General features: G+C 50.6%; 3 protein-coding genes across 3 annotated transcripts; all 3 read right to left on the bottom strand.

The window, feature by feature from the left end:
- Positions 1 to 5844: 5844 nt before the first annotated feature.
- On the bottom strand, positions 5845 to 6522 carry AKAW2_50112S (uncharacterized protein; the record flags this gene model as incomplete). Its single annotated transcript, XM_041689894.1, has 2 exons — positions 5845 to 6303; positions 6364 to 6522. 2 exons carry the CDS (start codon positions 6520 to 6522, stop codon positions 5845 to 5847), a joined length of 618 nt encoding a protein of 205 aa, XP_041543533.1.
- A 6788-nt stretch (positions 6523 to 13310) lies between these two features.
- AKAW2_50111S (uncharacterized protein) lies at positions 13311 to 14386 on the bottom strand (the record flags this gene model as incomplete). Its single annotated transcript, XM_041689893.1, has 3 exons — positions 13311 to 14171; positions 14227 to 14298; positions 14348 to 14386. 3 exons carry the CDS (start codon positions 14384 to 14386, stop codon positions 13311 to 13313), a joined length of 972 nt encoding a protein of 323 aa, XP_041543532.1.
- Positions 14387 to 17504: 3118 nt separating this feature from the next.
- On the bottom strand, positions 17505 to 18126 carry AKAW2_50110S (uncharacterized protein; the record flags this gene model as incomplete). Its single annotated transcript, XM_041689892.1, has 2 exons — positions 17505 to 17611; positions 17676 to 18126. The coding sequence occupies 2 exons, from the start codon at positions 18124 to 18126 to the stop codon at positions 17505 to 17507; spliced, it is 558 nt and encodes a 185-aa protein (XP_041543531.1).
- Positions 18127 to 18321: the final 195 nt, after the last annotated feature.

Raw genomic sequence — 18321 nt, 5'->3', positions numbered from 1 at the left:
ATGTATATATCCCCCTTTTCTGGATTAGTGTTGTGATTTGCGTGAGAACAACGGCGCTGGAAATCCAGCCGCTTCGGGAACCATGGGCAGACTACCAAAAACCAAACAGACCTACCACCAGCTGGGTTTCAACACGGTGAGGTACAAGTTGCCCACCTAAGTGAAACGTAAGATACTCCCTCTGGAATCGACGACCCGTAAATGCCTCCAGACCTTGCATTCTACGGTGATTAAATCCAATTGTCTGAGCAATACACGGCCTGGGATACTGCCCTGAAAGGTCCGGTGGTCACATCTGCTTCGATATATTAGTACACGTTTTGTCTATAGCACGCTTTTCACTTCCTGTTGTGTCTTTGGATTTAGCATACACTTGGACTGATCTTTCCAATCTCAAATTGTGTCTCTCATTCCGACATACACGGAACTAGCCCACCCGAGTATCAGCGGCTACAGGCTCTACGGACCACGTTAGGGCTTTACACGTCGCACCCTGTGCAGATCGGTGCCAACAGCCACACCGCGGTGGCAAAGGGACATGGAATCACGGAGCATGGTTATCTCAATCCAGCGGTCGTAGATCAATCCAGTCGAAGCCCCAACCCATTGGCGGTAAACAGCGATGGAGATTGTGGCCAAGGGCAGGCCTTCGCTCTTCTAAACGAGCACAGTTCTACGGATCCCCGAATCTGCTTCAAAGAACTACATAACATGACCTGACGCCATATCCAAGCTGTCTGAACGAGTTGAGTAAGTGTACGACCCCGTTCTATCTACAAGGCTGACACAGATCAGCGCTTCAGAGTCCAGCGTGCGGGAACAGAAGCAGTGGAATCAGGATTTGGGGAGACCGTGGACCCGAATCAAATGGTCCTCGGTTCCAACGCGCGGCAAGGACACCAGCTCCTGACAGCCGAGGATATCCGTCGCTGGAGAGACGCTTGATGAACTGTAAGTTCTGCTCTCGTCTTAACACCGTGGTTTGGTTGGAACGGCGCATCATGGGCTAGTTCGGGATAACACTGGTAAAGATGAATAGGAGATTTCTCGAGCGAGCGTTGTCACTCAGGAGGTTTCTGGAACTAGATAGCCTGATTCGCGACGAGGTAGATATTATTGCAACAAATTTCCGGCCAGGTTCTTGCCAGGTCCAGCATCTGTGCCATTTCTAGCTGTAGAAATAAAATTAGGCACAAAACATGGGAGAAAATACTCGCTTCTGCGACGAACATTCGAGGTGGAGCTGGGGGATGGGGGACGTGCGCCAAGAACCAGCCCGTGCCTGTGGCTGCACCAGGTCGCGGATCAATTTGCCACTGTTACTATACGATTTTTCCGCGTGGAACACCAACGTGCTCACATCCCGCGCAAGCCAATGGCGTCGGACTGTCGCGTGAACCCACCCTCGCACCGAAAAGTGGATGTCAGGCCAATATTCCGGTGAGATCGACCTTCCGCTATACGTGCCATAACTAAATCGTTTTGTAACCCAGGTGACCGCTGCCTAACAATAATACAAGATGACCGAGGTGCCACTGGTGTTAAGTTTCTCGTGTCTCACAGCACGGAAGCAACTTCTGGACGGCCCTGGCTGGGTTTTCCACTATGCTAGGGCAAAATGCAACAGTCATACTTTTTTTTATGCTAGAAGTGTAACCTGACCATTCTACGCTCTTATCTGGACCGCGTTATAGCTTGCCATCAAGACCGACAGGCAGATGTCAATGATTCCAGACAGTCCGACCAGGAGCAGCCGCGGGAGCGAGCCACACGTATTTTCGGCCGAACTGGCAGATCCCCGATAGCTTTCAATGCGAGACGAAGGGCGTCCAGGTGTCAACACCACTGGACTCAACTAATCTGCCATCAAATCCGGTCAACTTTCGGTCCCCTGGTTCAAATAATTGAAGGCACCAGACTTATCACGATGACGATTGTTTCCAATTGACGATGCTCTTTCGGTGTCGTCCGGACAATCCTACCCCAAAGACGGGGCTGTGTAGTAGACAACGATGGCGTTAGCCGCTGTGATACCTCGATTGAAGGAGCTCTCCTGCGGCAACCGAATGGGGTTTAAGTCATCAGGTCCACTTTTCTAAAGTTTGCTCTAATGCAACTGATATAGGGCCAGAACACACGATGGCTTTCGCTCGATCGCAATCACAAGGCGTCGTGTTGGCCTTCCGTGCCATTTCAGTGCAATAATTGCCAATCCAAATCATCATGCCATAGTTCCGTAGCGCAAATGGAGGCATCTTTTTGGGGCGGCAAGGCTTTGTCTTGTTTTGGGATATTGTTCCACTATCGCCCAAGCCCTATACTACGCGTTGCTCCAGCTCCTTGTTCTGCAGTCTTTGCCTTTGCGAGTGGCCAGCTCTTGACTCAACGTTCCTGTGAAAACTACTCGGTGTTGTCTCCTGCATCCTCTTCTATCATTAATAAGCCTTGACAAGGAAACACGTCTGGATCTCTGAGGCTAGGAAATGCTTACCAATGATTGGGTACCGATGTCCCGGGATGACCTATCAACTTTGGTTATCTGAACCAATCACATTGTACAAAGAGTTGTGACCGGGAAAGCCCTACCTCTAGTGCCGTTCTCGAAAATTGGCATGACTATTAATTGAACTCGCCATCCCGGGTCCCAGATCTGGTGTCTTTTGGGGGAGGTGAAGTCTGCCTCGTGCCAAGCTTATTCAGTAACAAACAAGATCTGCAAAATACCGAATGCAAACCTATGTTTATAAGAGAGAGAATGTTCGTGTTGGCTACTGCAGGGCAACCTGGTCTGTTGATCCGAGGGTAAAGGGATAGCTGTGTGGACCACCCTTCCGCCCTTTTCCGCACTGGATCACTGGTGGCTTTGGCATCTGGACAAATCAGCTGAGCATTTGATCAATTTGACTTTGATGTTTCGGTGAAGTGGGTTTCCATTATTTTCGCAATCATAAGACACAAGCTTATGTCACCGACATGTGTTGTGTCCTCTTTCTCCTGTATCTCCCAGCCTTTGAGCCTACCGAAGCACACCATGGGTTTAGGTATTCTGCTGAAGGTGATCGGCACATACTGGCCTGATGTAGGGGCTAGGTCTTCTTGCCGCTGCCTCACGAGGCCCCAGTTCGTGCGAAATGGCCACAGAACCATGGCGACGACGTCGTAGGCAATCCATAATTGCGAGACTAACTTCAACCCTAATTCCAACCTTGGCGCCACAGGAAGGGTGCATAGTAAGTGTTTCATTTGTCTCTCCCAATACCTATCCAGTCCCAGAACTGCATATACATGGTCATTGTTAGATATGTTCTGTTGGATCAGTAATACTAGTAGGCTTGGTCACGTACTGTTGCAAAACTCACGGAAGAAAATTGGCGGCTGAAGAAAACCGCAGGTGGTGGCGACCAACAGCATCTGATACGATTTGAGACCGTTTTATTGTGGGACAAATGGAAATGTGAACTGGTCTAGAATCACACATACAACGCGAATACCTATGATGGGACTGATGCTGCCCTGTGGGCCGATACTACCATATCATGGCAGTTCAAAGCAGTAACGGTAAAATGAGCTCACATGCGAGACGGACGGGGACCCCGCTGCAGGCCAGTGAGTCCGGCTTGTCCGTAAAAGATGCAAACCTGAAACCTCGAGCAGGTCCAAAGGCTGACTAGCCCAGTGTCAATTTCAGCTAATGTCAATTTCTCTCCCACGAAATTAGGTCCGGTGACATCGAGCCACAGTGCTAGCCCACTCCGGACTGCTCCCGACGTTGTCTACCATCGCCTTGCTGCAGTTCTACAATATTCTTTTTCCCCGAGAACCACATCACACATCCGCTACTTGGAGCTACCGCTGTATCCACATCCTATCCCTCCTACACCCCGGTCTGCATAAGTGGGCCTGCTGAATGGGCGCCTGGACAGTCGTTGTTGCGGCTGACATGGCATGTCTCATCGCCATGAAAACATGCGTCAACTGCTTCTCTAATGCCTCGGGCTTTCGCCGCCTGCTGTTGTCCTTCTCGGTGTCTTACGGGTCCTGTGATATTAGGAACTGTGATTGGCGCCATCATACCCGGCGGTTTTACGTAGTGGACCATGGGCAGCTATCCACCTTGCGGGATTTCCCTCTTCTCCACACGATATACGAGATGGCTAGCGCACACGCCACAATATATCCATTTACTATACTTAAATATGGAGCTCGGGAGCTTACCAGCGAAAATCAGTATATACATTGTTTAGTTCAGTTTCGAAGACTACTTTCCATTGACCGCGCAGGTGTGGCTTCTGAAGCATGGTTACAATGCTGACCGATCGGATCAGATTTAACTACCACAACCTGTATGTCTGTATCCGAGTGAATTGAACAGTTCTCGGGTAGGTTAGGCCTGATTTAACATAGCCTTTATTTGCAGATATCACAGAGCTATCCTCAATTGCTAGCGCACTCATCAGCCTATGCTTCGTGGAACACCAATGTGTCCGCGTTCCGCGCAGGCTAATAGCATCGAACAATTGCGTAGATAGCTCCTACTCATCGACAAATGGATAAAAGCCTTTCTTTCGGTGGAGCTATCTCTCCGCTTTACTTACTATAGTAGAGCTCGTATCACGATTGAGGCGGCGGCTGACCCCCAGCGAACCCGAACGATCAAGCCGTCAGAGACGCTAATTTTTCACATCTCACGAAAGGGACGCAGTCCCTAGGCAGCTCTAGCTCCCCCACAGTTCCAGGCTTGTCAACGCTCACACTTATTTCTGTGACAAATGTAACCTGATCGTTCTACGCTCTTGTCTGGCTGGCATTATAGCGTACTACCAAGATGGACAAGCCGATGTCCCTTTGTATTTCAGCAAAGGTCAGCCCTCGGCGGTCGTGGGAGCAAACCACAGCCTCTCCAGCCGGAATACTATATCTAGGATAGCTTTCAGGTGACAGGGTTACGGAACCTGACTGGCTCCGCCGTCAAGGACGCAATGAACGTGCGAATAGAAATAGTCACTCAGAAACTGTGCAACTTGGAACCTCGTGGATCCACTATGATAATGGGACACATATGCCCGGAAGGTGTATGCGATAGTCCCAATCTTCACTGGCTCGAGCTATCCTTTTTGAATCGGGCAGGCCCTCCTGCAGCTGTATATCCTTAGGTCGATGCATCAGACTCCCGCCGGGCTGATTTCGGGCTCAAATTCATGCTGTATGTTTAGATCATCGGACACGTCGACCGCCACGGCCGGAAGATCGTCGAGGATTCGGAGGCATGTGCGGAAGAACCACTTCTCGTCTTCTTGGCGTTTTTCACTGTTACTATCTCCTTCCAAGGTGTCTTGCAGCGAATATGGGTTTTGCTTTCCTTTTTCCCTCTGTTTTTGTTCTTGACATTCTGAAGCCGCACGTGGGTCGTCCCCTGAGCCATGGTTCTCCGCCCAGCTAGCGCAATCTGATGGCCGATCAATATGATCTCCAGTAAATGTCTTGCAGAACGTTTAGTTGGTCTCTCCTTGCGCGAGATCGAGAGAAGGAACAGGAGAGATCTCAGGTCCATGACTGTAGATGCTGGACGCTGCGTCAATAGCTGTTTCCTTCCTCCAGATTGCTGACAACGTAATGGCTCCGTCGAGAATTTCACAACTAATTGCTCATCTATACGAGGATTCAGAGTGCCGCTCTCGATGCAGCATCGATCTGCCAACGCAGAGGCAATTCTCCGTGTCTAGAGTTCCCTTAGCCAGCTTTAGCGAGAGCTGATGTGCACTGCGTGACACAGTCTGTACTATGATTGTCGATCGGTATACTTGTGTGCATCTCAGAAGATAATCCATTACTATGGCAGAGCAACTACAACTGGAAAAGCTGCGCGAAGTTACCAGAGTCGGGTACCATATCGTGGTCACCGCCAAATGCACCCCCTTCATCCTCCTGAGTAGGCCACATGTCCGGTACCGCTGTCGTTGTCGGTAGAGCAGTAGTCAGGGCAGCTGGGTCCACACGTTCTGGTACACCAGCCGGGCTCCGAAGCCGCTGGTGCCAACCTGCAACGGAATGCTGCATTTCATCGACCAGTTGTTGAGCCACCTGCCACTCAGAGAACTCTTGTCTGCACCGATGCTGGTTACTCAACAATTCCTGCATTGCACTTTCCGCGCTTTCAAGGCGCTCCAACAGGGTCTTCTTGTCCCTCCGCAATGCTACATTTTCCCGTTCCAATGTTTCGACCGTAGCCAGACAGGCCTCGTGGTTCTCCAGAGAGCTGGCAGAAGAAACGTCTCGCGAACCAGAACCATATATATGTGGCCGCTAATGGGTAAGTGAAGTCAGCTAAACAACAGGTCCCGGTAACCGTGCATGAAGGCTTACCATGTATGGACGTCTGAGGGGGCGCGGAGGCTGCTGGGGAGGCCGCGCGATGGGCTCCTCTCTTTGGATGGATCCTGCGTCGGAGACTCCACTGTGATTCTCGGTCTTCTGGGTGGTTGCGCGAACGCCCGCCCGCGGCCTGGTTGTGGCTTTTGGCATTTATGAATGGTACCCGAGCTAACAGAATAGGGGTGTGGAATGGTCCAACTGTGCCGTAGAGTGCTGTGCTGAAGGGAGAATTGATCGGAGTCACAGCCAGCAAGAAGCCTGGCTGGACAGAAGTAAAGCGCGCCATTGGTGATGGCGGGGTCCCTCAGCCATCATCTTGGTCAAAGAAACTTAGTGACAGCTGTCTGTTGGCATTATCCGCCTACATGATCCTGTGCTACCATAATTGAGCGAGTGACACTGATGGTTAAGATCTGCAACATCGTGCTTTGCAGCGGACCCAAGCACCATGGGGTATTTTCTCGGCCAGAGCAGTCAAATATCGAAATTAACCTTATTCGGCCTGATCTATATATCGTAGCGTGTTTACTCTCGTCTCTGACACTGGCTTACCTGGCCCGTGGTTCGAGGCTCTCTGCCCTCGTTGACATCGTCGCATAAAGTGGTATTGGCCCGTGAAACCTGGACAACCCTGGGCCACAGGGCAAGTCGAGCGCTGAGCTGCTTGGGTAAGTTTATGGGAATTGTTGCATGGATGGGGCGACGCTCGTTTACCAGGAAACATCGCTAGGGCAAAAGATCCTCCTCATCAAGTAGATCACGGTGTCCCTCCTCTTTCTTGTAGTCTCGCAGTGCTGTACATATTCCGCACAGCGGGCAATACGCCTACCTCGATCTTTCACTTCTCCGCCTGTCTTTACCAGCGCTGTTATCTAACTTAGTCCACGTTGATCATTTTCTCTTGATCCCCATGGCCAAGAGACACTACCGGGCCTGGACGCCCGGTGAGGAACATGACTACCCATCATGGGTAGCTCGTCATCTCCATTTAACATGGCCGGAGAGAGCAAGGATATATTCCATCGAGCGCAAACCCAGAACGAGAGTCTTTGCGGACCAAATATCGACTGCTGGAGAAGGACATCCGACGGCACCGCCATCCAAATTGCAAACCCCCATCGCGGCTCAGGCGTCGCATCCCCCCGAGACAGGATCATCGCCAGCGGAAAGCTTGGCCCAGCCCTATCTCAATTAGCACCCCCACCCCTTCCGAGCATCGTTCAGACGAGCCGAAGGCAGTAGCAATGCCGGCGATGAGGCAACCGGCCCCTACACGCATAGCCAGTCACCAGAACCAGAATCAGACCGCACCGTCGACCTGGGCTTCAAAATTGAGCTCCCAGTTCTCAGCCGAACGTGGGAGCCACATGTGTTTGATGCGTGGGCTTGTTGAAGGCCGGGGTAATTCTCCCGGTAAGAGCATGCCTCGTGCCGTGATCGAAGCCCTCTGACACTCACAACCTTCTTAGGAGCAGGAAACGGAAGTGAACGGAGAGCATCCCCTCGGGCATCAACTACATCTGACAAGATCGATCGGCTGTGGCGGTCGGCATACCGTGTCTCCGGTCGCACGAGGCATTAGGCACGAGCCGTGATGGAGACATGCTGGGAGAACTCTCCGCCAGGGTTCTCCAGGGTGGGACAACATACCGCGGCAGCTGCGCTTTTGCTCGTCCAACTCTTTGTGCTGTGACCAATTGCCCTGTTTTCTACATCAGTACCTGGTATGAATTTACCGCATGAAGCTACCTGGTTGTGTTCAAGGTTAGCGCGTCATTGCTTTTATATTTGTCTTGTGGAATAATAAAAACTCACTTCTGCCCAATACTCTTTAATATAGTACGGGCAATATGTAGCTCTATTGACCCTACATACATGAGGATGATGGCCACGCAGAACCTTTAACTCTGAGCAGCGTTCGCTCCGCTATCTATCTAGGTTTGCCGAACATACAGATATCACTATACTCATGTGCTGAGCTCGTTTCTTTACGTACCACCCCAGATGTGGAAACTTGAGGACGTAATATCCGTTAGGTGCGCGTGCGATTCCTTGGGGTTTTGTCAAGTTGAACATAGTTTCGGGCCTTCCCGAGCACAACCTAATGTCACCAAAAAGCGCGTGGCTCTCACGGTCGGGCAAGCCGTCCCAAATCATCATACACCAGAACACTTATTATAACGTTCTGTTTACAGTAGGTTATCTCAGCCAAATAAAGTCTACAAGGCTACATTATAAACGTACATATTATAGTGATATATAATAATGATTTTCTGGAATGACTTCCCCGAATATTGACATCAAATAGCGCAGCCGCTGGATCGATTACGTGTATTTCGATTGTGTTCTATGATAGTCACTATATATACGACTAGTGTTGGAAAAACTTAGCGAGAATAACCCTAAGCTATTCAAAGGATAGAGCTATATGCTGATAAGAGCCTCTATGGGCTTGCTACCATTGGATATAACAAGTACCGAAAGAGCAGCTTGTATGCGGCATTAGAGGATAGACCGCGCGATCGTTTATTACGTTATGTTGGTAGCCCAAGGGAACAACGGCAGACCAAGACCGACCGGAGGTCGGACAAAAAGACATTTCCCGCCTGGGCAAATGCTGAACAGGTGCCCTACAGAGTATCAAGGTATGCAACCGCTCTTAAAAAAGACCGTATGGTAACTTGACCATGTCTCATCCAGCTCCCCTATCAGGTCTTCGATAAGAGCTGGATCAGGCAGCTGAAAGGGCTACCAACATGAACTGAAAAGCGCAGAATCACGCCCAGCTTGGTCAAACCCTCCTTCATGTGGGATTGAAACAATGCTGCTGGTTAAAGAAGAAGCAGAACTGGGAAGTCAGATTTCGACATGCGCTGAGTATCTACCGACCTAATCGGGCATTCTAGGTCACAGATTGACCTCCAAACACCAGCGACCACCAGCGGGGAATGTCGCCTCTTCAACCGAGCACGGCACAACCCTACCTGGTCATTACCGGCGAGCTTAATCGCGAAACCTTAAATCGGTGTTCTTGTCGGACAATTTGCCCACTTCAGACCCACCGGGCACGCGAATACCCGTTTCGTCCACCTCGCTTGGTTACCTCATGGTTGCGGGACCTCCTATCTAGAAAGCCTGAAATGTCACCAAGTGCCGCGCACGGTACCGTGTTCAGCCATCCCTGAGTGCAATCTATCCAACAAAATGCTCAGGTACACATGATGACCGTTATAAGAAGGGCAAAATCCCCATCTCCCATCCGGATTGACCCTGCATGTCCAGGCATTCGCTCCTTAGTCTGAGACCGTTAATCCAAAATGGGCTGACTGGGACGAACCATACGCGTGGGCATAGGCAGAAGAACGGTGCGTGCGACCCGTGGGACCGCGCAGCTGGTCAATGGGCGTAGACACACAGGTTACAGACGAAGCTTAGGGGGAAAAACGTTCACGTCTTGGCAGTTTAGCGAAGTCTACTACTTGGGAATATTCGAACCACACAAGCAAAATCCGTTGAATGGGCAGCATAATTTGATACAACCGCTTTCCGAGCGGCGTGACGTTTCAGAACTCTAAGAAGAACCGTTCACGTTTGTTGCAGAAAAATGTGAAACACAGTAATGGTTGAGGTCTGCGACAACCTGCTTTGCTGCTGGTCAAAATGCCGTGGGCTAGTTCCTCGCCCAGAGCGGTCAAATGTCAACAGGACTACAGAAAATTTGATGCTTTCCTTAATTGGGGCCGAATTGTCAAGCAGACTCCATGCAGCCATTCACATTGCCGCAAAGAGCAGAACTGCCCTTTAGTTGCAGACGGGTCTGGAACCGACGTGACCTTGACAGGCCGGCACCCTCTCAGTTGACCGATGACCTTTGCATTGGCGATTGTGGCTTTGACGGCATCGAACAGGATCAGAAGCTTGAGTTCGCTTGGGCGTACACGAAAAGTCGTGCTGTCGACCAGAATGATTAAGGTTGTTGCCATATCGGCAGGTGGCCGACCTGGAATTTCCGCGCGAAGGGAAACCGGAGAGGACCACAGCATAATTTTTGCTCAAGGGCAATCTCTAGCCTATATTTAGAGGTCTTCAATTTGCCCACCTGCTTGTTCCAGCGATCGGTAACTCAATTTAAAGACAAGGACTTGTCTGGCATGAGAATGACTAACCTACAGCGCAGCGACGAGACATCACCCCGAGAAAAACTCTCGCGGTTTACTGTTACCTTCTTTATATGGGATTCCCAAGTTCCAGACCTGGAACCGGCCCAGCATCCTATTTCCACTTACGCAATCCGAAAATACCTCCACGTATGCCTCTATCATGCTCTCAGGCCCCATCGGTTGGTAAGGAATGCATTTTACGGTCGTCCATAATCACACCTCTGCCTGAGTCGCCGTCTCCCCTCTCTTTCCGCACGTGTGGTACACCTGCGGCAACCTCAAACAATGCCGCCCGCAGATCTGGGAAGTGAAGGTCTTTATTTCGATCACGCAAATCAATGTTTTCGGATAAACATAAGGCCAAGAGACGAGCGGGAGCGAATGCTCTGCGCGTGTTGAGAGTCGGAACAAACCAACTGATATCAGAACAATTTTGAATCCAATGTATTTGGTTGAGAACATCTCTTGCGGGTTCCAGCGCGGGTATCACTGGGCTCTTCTTTAGGATGCCGTAAGAGGGTGAGGGTCAGATTCTAGGTAGCCTGTATCATTTCACTGTTTCACCAGCTTGCACCAAGGGTTCCTTTATCGTATCCATCGACGATTTTCCATCTTCTAATAGCTGGGAAACGCAAGCTAGGGATTTCAGCACCAATAGTTACGGGCTGCGTACAGACTACTTAAACTGATCGCACTTAATCTGACAACTTTCAAGGTCGATTACTTTATACTGCCACAGGACCGTCAAGGTCACACTCAGCTCCTGGTCGGTCCATGCCTAGAACCATGGTATCGACGTTAGCGCCCATTTGGAGCTCGTGTGAAAGCAGTCCCAGGCCATTGACAAGCGAATAAGTCCCGTTCCATAGCATTACAAACACAGCTGCCATTGCCCTTGGAGAGGTGTTGAGCCGCATTATCCAGGCTTGAAACTAAAGTTGGATAAACTATATCTATGATACGCTACCGTGCAATGTCATACGAGAATTTGAGCTGACGGAGAGCTATGATAAGCTGGAAGAACACGTGAGGAGTCAAGGGAAGAAAAATTAGTGCCTGCACACAGAGTGATTTGCATCCAGTAGAGGTTCTCGACCCTCACAACAAAGCCCGTCGGTCAGATCTGTTCTTCGAGAATATAGTGGAACATCGGTTATCCCAAGCGGGGAGGATCGCGGGACAGTCCTGCGTTACATTGCCCGGAGATTACTGTTTTGTACCGCGCTGGTGTACCAGCTGCTAGAGAGCGAGAGCAATCTGCCCTGTTGATCCTGAGAGAAAGGGATCAGTTGTCAAAGAGAACTTCGGCACTAGACCACATCCGACCGTCTGCGGCGTTCGCGGTTGGAAAAAGAAGCTGTGCAGTTGATCAGAGTTACTTCTCTGGTTCGGTGAAGTGGGTCTTCACGTCCGTGAGTGGGACGCGAGGTGTCTGTCCCGGCCCCTCCCCCTGCTGGCAACAACCTCAGCCAATGTGATCGGCATATCCTTGTGTGACATGGGAGCTGAATCGCAGTTACCGCTGCCTTGCGACGCACAAGTTCGTGCGTGGGGACCAGTCCATTTACCATTTATCTTCTCAAACCCATTTTCAGCTTAGTGCCGTGGGAAGGGTGCATTGCGTGAAATCTTTGTTTTCCCCGATACAACACTATCCCATGCAGTCACAGTCGCGCTGGCCGTCTCCCCGCCCCCTTTAGGGTTACCAGATAAGGTGGGAATGGGAGGCCTTTATGCCACGCAACGCCATGATAACGCCCATAGCTCTCAACGCCAAGTTATCTGGAGCACTTTGCGTGTCTGCATCCGATTTTGGAACCAGTACTGCAGCATGGTGGTTCCTACGGAAGGGTCTCGGTAGGCTGGGGCTGAGCCAGTGGGGTCTCTAGATCTGCTCGATTTTCTTTGTCTTGCTGTATAGTCTTCTGGGCTTTTCAAACAGAGTTGTTTTGTCTTACTCTCTTTCTTTCAATCTCTCTCTGGCCCCCTTGCCCCCTTTCTTTTTCCCGCCGTAGTCTATTTGCTTCAGCGAATGTTCACTCTTTCAGAGTTGCTTGTCGTAGCTATCCTGTCGATCATCTCCTTCCCAAACCTTGAGGAATATCGTGCTACATGATGGCCCTTTTTTCGGTCCAAGATGGCACGGATGTCCAACCTAGCTTCATCCTCTGTTCATCAGCCATGTCTTCAACACCCGAGTAGACCTTATTAGGCAGTCCCATTTTTACACAACGGTACACCAACTGAATCGCTAAGACGAAGCAAGCAATTGCCGCTTCCTGCGACTTTTGAACCAACAAAATATCGCGGGCAAGGCTCAACCAGTAACCAGCAGGTACTGGTTCCTCGACATCCATCCACTTCACTCACCAGCAGGTAATCCAACATTTTCGGACCCACGGACGGCTCCCGTTGATACGCCTTGATCCTGGATATCCCACTGCGGTGCTATCTTCTTTCCTTGATACAGTGGTCGAGTGACGTATTCCCTAATCCTGAGGCAACTAGCGCAGTGCTTCTGCGCTCGTTCATACGGTCTGCTTGGGGTTGGATTTTCACAAACGAGTAATTATTGGAATCGTCAACCATAAGCGGGAGCGGTGTAGGCACTCCCTCAGTCCTCTAAGCTCCGCGCATCTCCCCATCTAAGCTTCAGGAGTGTCCTTGTATCGCCATCAACTTGCATGCAAAGTACTTCTCTGTCGCCTCCCCGATCGGCTGGTCAGCGCCCGTCAACTCTCGGGGTAGAGTCTGGACGAAACCCCTCTTGGACGTAGCCTATGCGGGAAAGCTATCCAATCTGAATATCTGCTCAATCACTTTGGGCTCTGAATCCTTGTTCTCTAGGCCGGTGGCAATGTCGTCCACATTGATCGCAATGCTGGTTGACGTTGGGGTACTGGAAACAAATAGTCCTGCGGGAACCTCGCTCTCATCAAGATGATCATGCAGATCAGGTGTCACAGGCACCAGCCCATTCAAGTTGTGGTAAAGGTCATTGCTTGGGGTTGCAATGGGAGCCCCTAGACCTGCGGGAGAGTCAGGACAGGCCATTGGAACTAACTCAGCCAACCATGCCTCCCAGAACTCAGTCGACGTATATGGTTGTAAGTCCACGCTCGTACTGGTATCCAATTGAGGAGTCAACTGTGATGGCAGCGAAGAATCATCTCCTGGCGTAAGTGAGTGCAGACCCGAGTCTTCCATAGTGTCAACCATTGCCATCGATGTCTCGAAACCCTGAGATTGAGAGATTTGAGGAGCCAATTCCATATCATTGTTTAACATGTCCCCATAGAAGTCTTCTGGAAAAATAGCGGCAAGGTCGCTAGGTGAAACAGCCATGTTCAGGAGATCTGTCTCTACTTGGCCCGTCAGAAGACCATCCACTCGATTTAGAGGGCTTTTTGCGCGTGCGGTCGTGCGCTCCGCGCCATCTCTCTCTACATATAGTGAATAAGGGGGCGACGGCACATCAACGCTATTGCATGTAGGCGAGGGATCCGAGCGGGATGGCAGCAACTCGTCGTCGTCACCGGGGCGAAGTTGGTTCGAGACATAACGGATAACTTGGCGAAGTTCGGTCGAATCATGCCCTTCTTGTGCCGACAACGGCCAAACCACGTTAATCAACTCGAGCTAGAGAACGTTTAGTCTGGGAATTGATCTAATATCATGAAGAATCATCTGTTACCACAGATTCGGTCACACTTTCCCGACTTCCCTGGTTATTATGCCGTTCATCCAGAGCTCGGTTGAAAGCCCCCTGCGATTAACTTAGTGATACTCACAACATCCAGTGTAGCTGTAGTCACCGTTTTGTCCTTGATTTCTCGCATCAGTTCAGCCTGCATTGTCTCTTGATTTGCTAAAGTCGGGACTTAAGAAGGGGGTTCCAGTACGAGATGTCTCCAAGCCCAGCGAGGAACAAGCCGTCACTGAACAGACGGAATGGTGAAGCCGGGGAAATCATCTTCCCACACGGTCGTTGACCCGGAGATACGGTTCATCTCACAATGCTTGAGGACCCCTGTCAAAGCAACCCATTAGTGCAGACCTGTTCATCGGTACTTTCCCCTATCGAACAGGGGTTCGACGGTTCTGACTCAAATGCTCCCTCCCACGAGAGTCAAAGGTAGACAGGGTCTTATTCGATTAACGTGTCACCTATTTGCAGTGAATTCTGACAGTCCAGCGGTCCTATATGACCTAACCGTAGAGTCGAGGAGAGCCGAGACGGTCCCAACGTGATCTGGCCTTACTACGTGCGGCCGTCAGTCTAATCCTTGTAGCTGTCCAACAAAAGTGAGCCAATATTAATTCGAGACCGACATGTCTGGCTGTTGCGACCCATCAGACACACCGGATCCTACTGGGCTGACTGTCTTCGCATGTCTGGGCCCGTCAGGGCGATATTTTGGACTATCACAACCACACTCAAGCTGTGTCTGACTCAATGCAACTGTAGGGCCAATCTAGACTTCTCGTTACGTGTTGTCTGGGGCAAGGATGAACTTCCCGGACTGGTTCAGGTTCATCTTTTCTTGCTAGTATAGAGATGAGTCGGATCGCTCCAACAGGCGGAGGCTAAGATCAGCCCGTAGGCACGCACTTTCAAAGCAACCTGCCAAAACGAGGAAGAGGTTTTGACCGGGTGATGTGGGTCTCTCCAATCAGAGATTAAACATTCTGGGTAGCGTTTAAACCAGGAGATCTAGGCCCACCCACTTCCGGAACCTCCATCGGAGGACCCACAGTAATAAAAAGGCGGAACGGGGGTTCGAGGAAAAGAAGCGTTGCGCTCGGCGATCAATGCAGTTGCTGTTGTATTTTCTATCTTAATACGTACACGAGTTGCAGGATCGGATTTGTTACGATGATTCATGTTGACTGAAGATGATAGGTTCATACTCCATGAGTGCGCAGAGACGGTGCCGCCCTGCAAACTGAGTTCAAGTAGCCAAGGTATGTCCGGAATTTGCATTAGCCTCTCTATAGTTCCTTGTATTCCATGCTTTGTATTTCGTGCGTGGTGGTAGTTAATCACAGTAATCCAGGGCATCCATAGAATCGGTCACATGTCGGCTGACGGGGTGGCGGTGAAGACCGTAACGTATACCACGATCGCGCGGCCCTCACGGTCGAGCGGTCCATTCAATAATGCCATACAAAAGGCACTCTTTTTGAACTAGAATGTTTCAACCACTAGAAGAGTTTAAGACTTCATAATGAAATTACAGATTACAAACATAATACGATTGATTTTAATATTTTTCTTCATAGACTTATCGCTGCTTACAATAGCTGGTAATACATAATACATGTTTTACATGTATTTCAATATATTCGATATATTTGATATACAGAAGGTGTTTATAATATTTAGGAGTATATTCTGTGCCTGAATAATGAGGCAGCCAAGCAAGACCTGGGCAACTCCGGAATATGGGAAACCGGGAGCCCGGTGGCTCGCAAACGGGGCAAATCATCCGACGAGACTACCGATCTAGCTCTCGTGGTGAGTTTTGTTGTAACAAGTGTAAGTAAGGTTGAGTTGTATTCGGCTGACGCAGAAATCCCTGCTTGCGCTTGCTGATGCTAGCTGGTCAGTTTATTACACACAAAATGCCCGTCACTCAGACGGCTTCTCGCCGCGCATCGGTTTTAACCCGGATTCCCAATTCTGCTTTAACTTTGGCGCAGCCTGATTCGGCGCCATGCTGAGGAATCGACCAGGCTGGGTGTGACATGCGTCTTCAAGCATATGATGGTCGCCTTCTGAGGTCCCTGGTCGCGGTCAATGGGAGATCCAGTGGGGGATTGGGTAAACTGCCGACCAGGGGTAGGGCATTGAGATGGGTGGAAAAAGAGGGGTTAAAAGAAAGGGGGCAGGAAGGGAGATGAGGTAAAGAGGCACCGAATAATGAAGATAGGGTTACTGTAAAGGATAGCGAGAAACTACCGGTAAAAAATGATGGAAAAAATCGCCGGGTAAGCACGGTCAAGTAATTTGCGATACCGTCTTCTCCGGGCGATCTGTGCGGGCATTAATTTGTCCGAAAACGTGAGATTGCCCGGGCAGGCGCGCGTCATTTGATCTCCCACTAGTCGGCCCCCTCTAGTCGGCCCCCTCTAGTCTAGTTGATCGTTGTGGCCTTGGGTCAGCAACATTTGCTGGGGCCGGCTCGGCAAGGCCCGGATCTAGTCCTTTTCGGGAAGTTATTTCAGGGGTTCAACTTGATGTCCGCCTGGGGAATCCGAATGAGCACCGAAGGAATATTTATCTCCTCGGGTTTCGACCTCTGGGCTTAGGGCATGAAGCAGAGAGGCAAGCACTTGGATATACTGGAGCTTGTATATGATACTACCCTAGATTACTACAAAACTAGGCTTTGTCGCTCATGATTCATATTTATGCCTATCAATAATCTTCTGTACATGAACAGTCAGATATATATAAACGGGATATATACAAGCACTATCAACTCGAGAGCGTTGAGTGAAATCGACTCTTTGACCAGCCAGGAGACATGAACGTATTAACAGACCCGCCAATATCGGACAAAATCAAGTTACTCCATGAGTTGAGTTAATGCTGTAGTAGAGGGGAGAAATGGATTGCAGCCAAAAAAAAACCTGGAAGAGCAGAGGCGCAGTGCCCGCGTACCAAGAAGCCCTGATGCCCAATTTCTGCTGCTCTCTGTGCTTCATCACAATTTTACAGACCGCATACAATGAAATTTCGAGACTTAGCGTCCTCGGCCAGCAGATCACCCTGCACTATAGGGCAGCGTGAAGGGGGTCTCACAGTAGGATGATAAGCGATCTGCAGGGACCTCGCCGCAGACGGATGAAGGTTTTTGTCTCGTCCAACAGCCAATAAGAGGGCACCATGCGCGGCACGATGCCCCACCATTCGGGACATCATCGCGGAGAGCTAATTTGCGGCCGCATGTCTTGATTCGACTTGGGTTACTGCCTCGTGCGACCGAAGACGTGGTATGTTAAACGCCACAACAGATCGATTTTGGAGGGTGCATTCAACGACCTCGACGGCATTCCATTGTTTTTCTCGTCCCCTGCACCAAAGAAGGTCGTCAATACACCGGACTGCTTCGCCCGTCGCACGGGGCATGCTCTTACCGGGGCGATCCCGCGGACCTTTACGAACCCAAAGCGTCTCAAACCCGCGACGGTGTGCACATTTAGCTGGGGACTGGACGGTCGATTTCGGACCCTGAGTCGACCGTGCGGTCTGACCGTGATTCTGCCGGGGGGCGACGCGTGTAGAGGCCGGTGGCCTCATCATCCGCATTCTTAGAGGGGCTGGGCCGTCTGAACGATGCTCGGAAGGGGTGGGGGTGCTGATCGAGATAGGACTAGACCAAAATTTTGCGTCGGCCGGCCCTGTCTCCTGGAGATCCGACGTCTGAGCCGCGATGGCGTCTTGCACATCGGGCGGCGGTGCCGTCCTATGTCTTTCTCCAGAAGCCGGTATTTGGTCCGCAGAGATTCTTTCGTTCTGGGTTTGCGCTCGATCGAGTATTTCCGAGCCCTCTCCGGCCACGTTGAATGGAGATGGCGCGCTACCCATGATAGATAGTCCTGTCCCTCGCCGGGAATCCAGGCCCGGTAGTGTCTCTTGACAATGGGGAGCGGGAGTGAAATCGCAAAACGTGGTGTGAGTGGGGGAACTGCGCATGCAGAAACCGGCGCAAATGGCAAGATCCAGATACAGTACATGCATTGCCTGCCATGCGGAAGACGTACAGCACTGCGAGGCTACAAT

The sequence above is a fragment of the Aspergillus luchuensis genome, chromosome 5 (genome assembly GCF_016861625.1).
Source record: "Aspergillus luchuensis IFO 4308 DNA, chromosome 5, nearly complete sequence".
NCBI lineage: Eukaryota > Fungi > Ascomycota > Eurotiomycetes > Eurotiales > Aspergillaceae > Aspergillus > Aspergillus luchuensis.
This window is presented reverse-complemented; position numbering and strand designations above follow the sequence as displayed.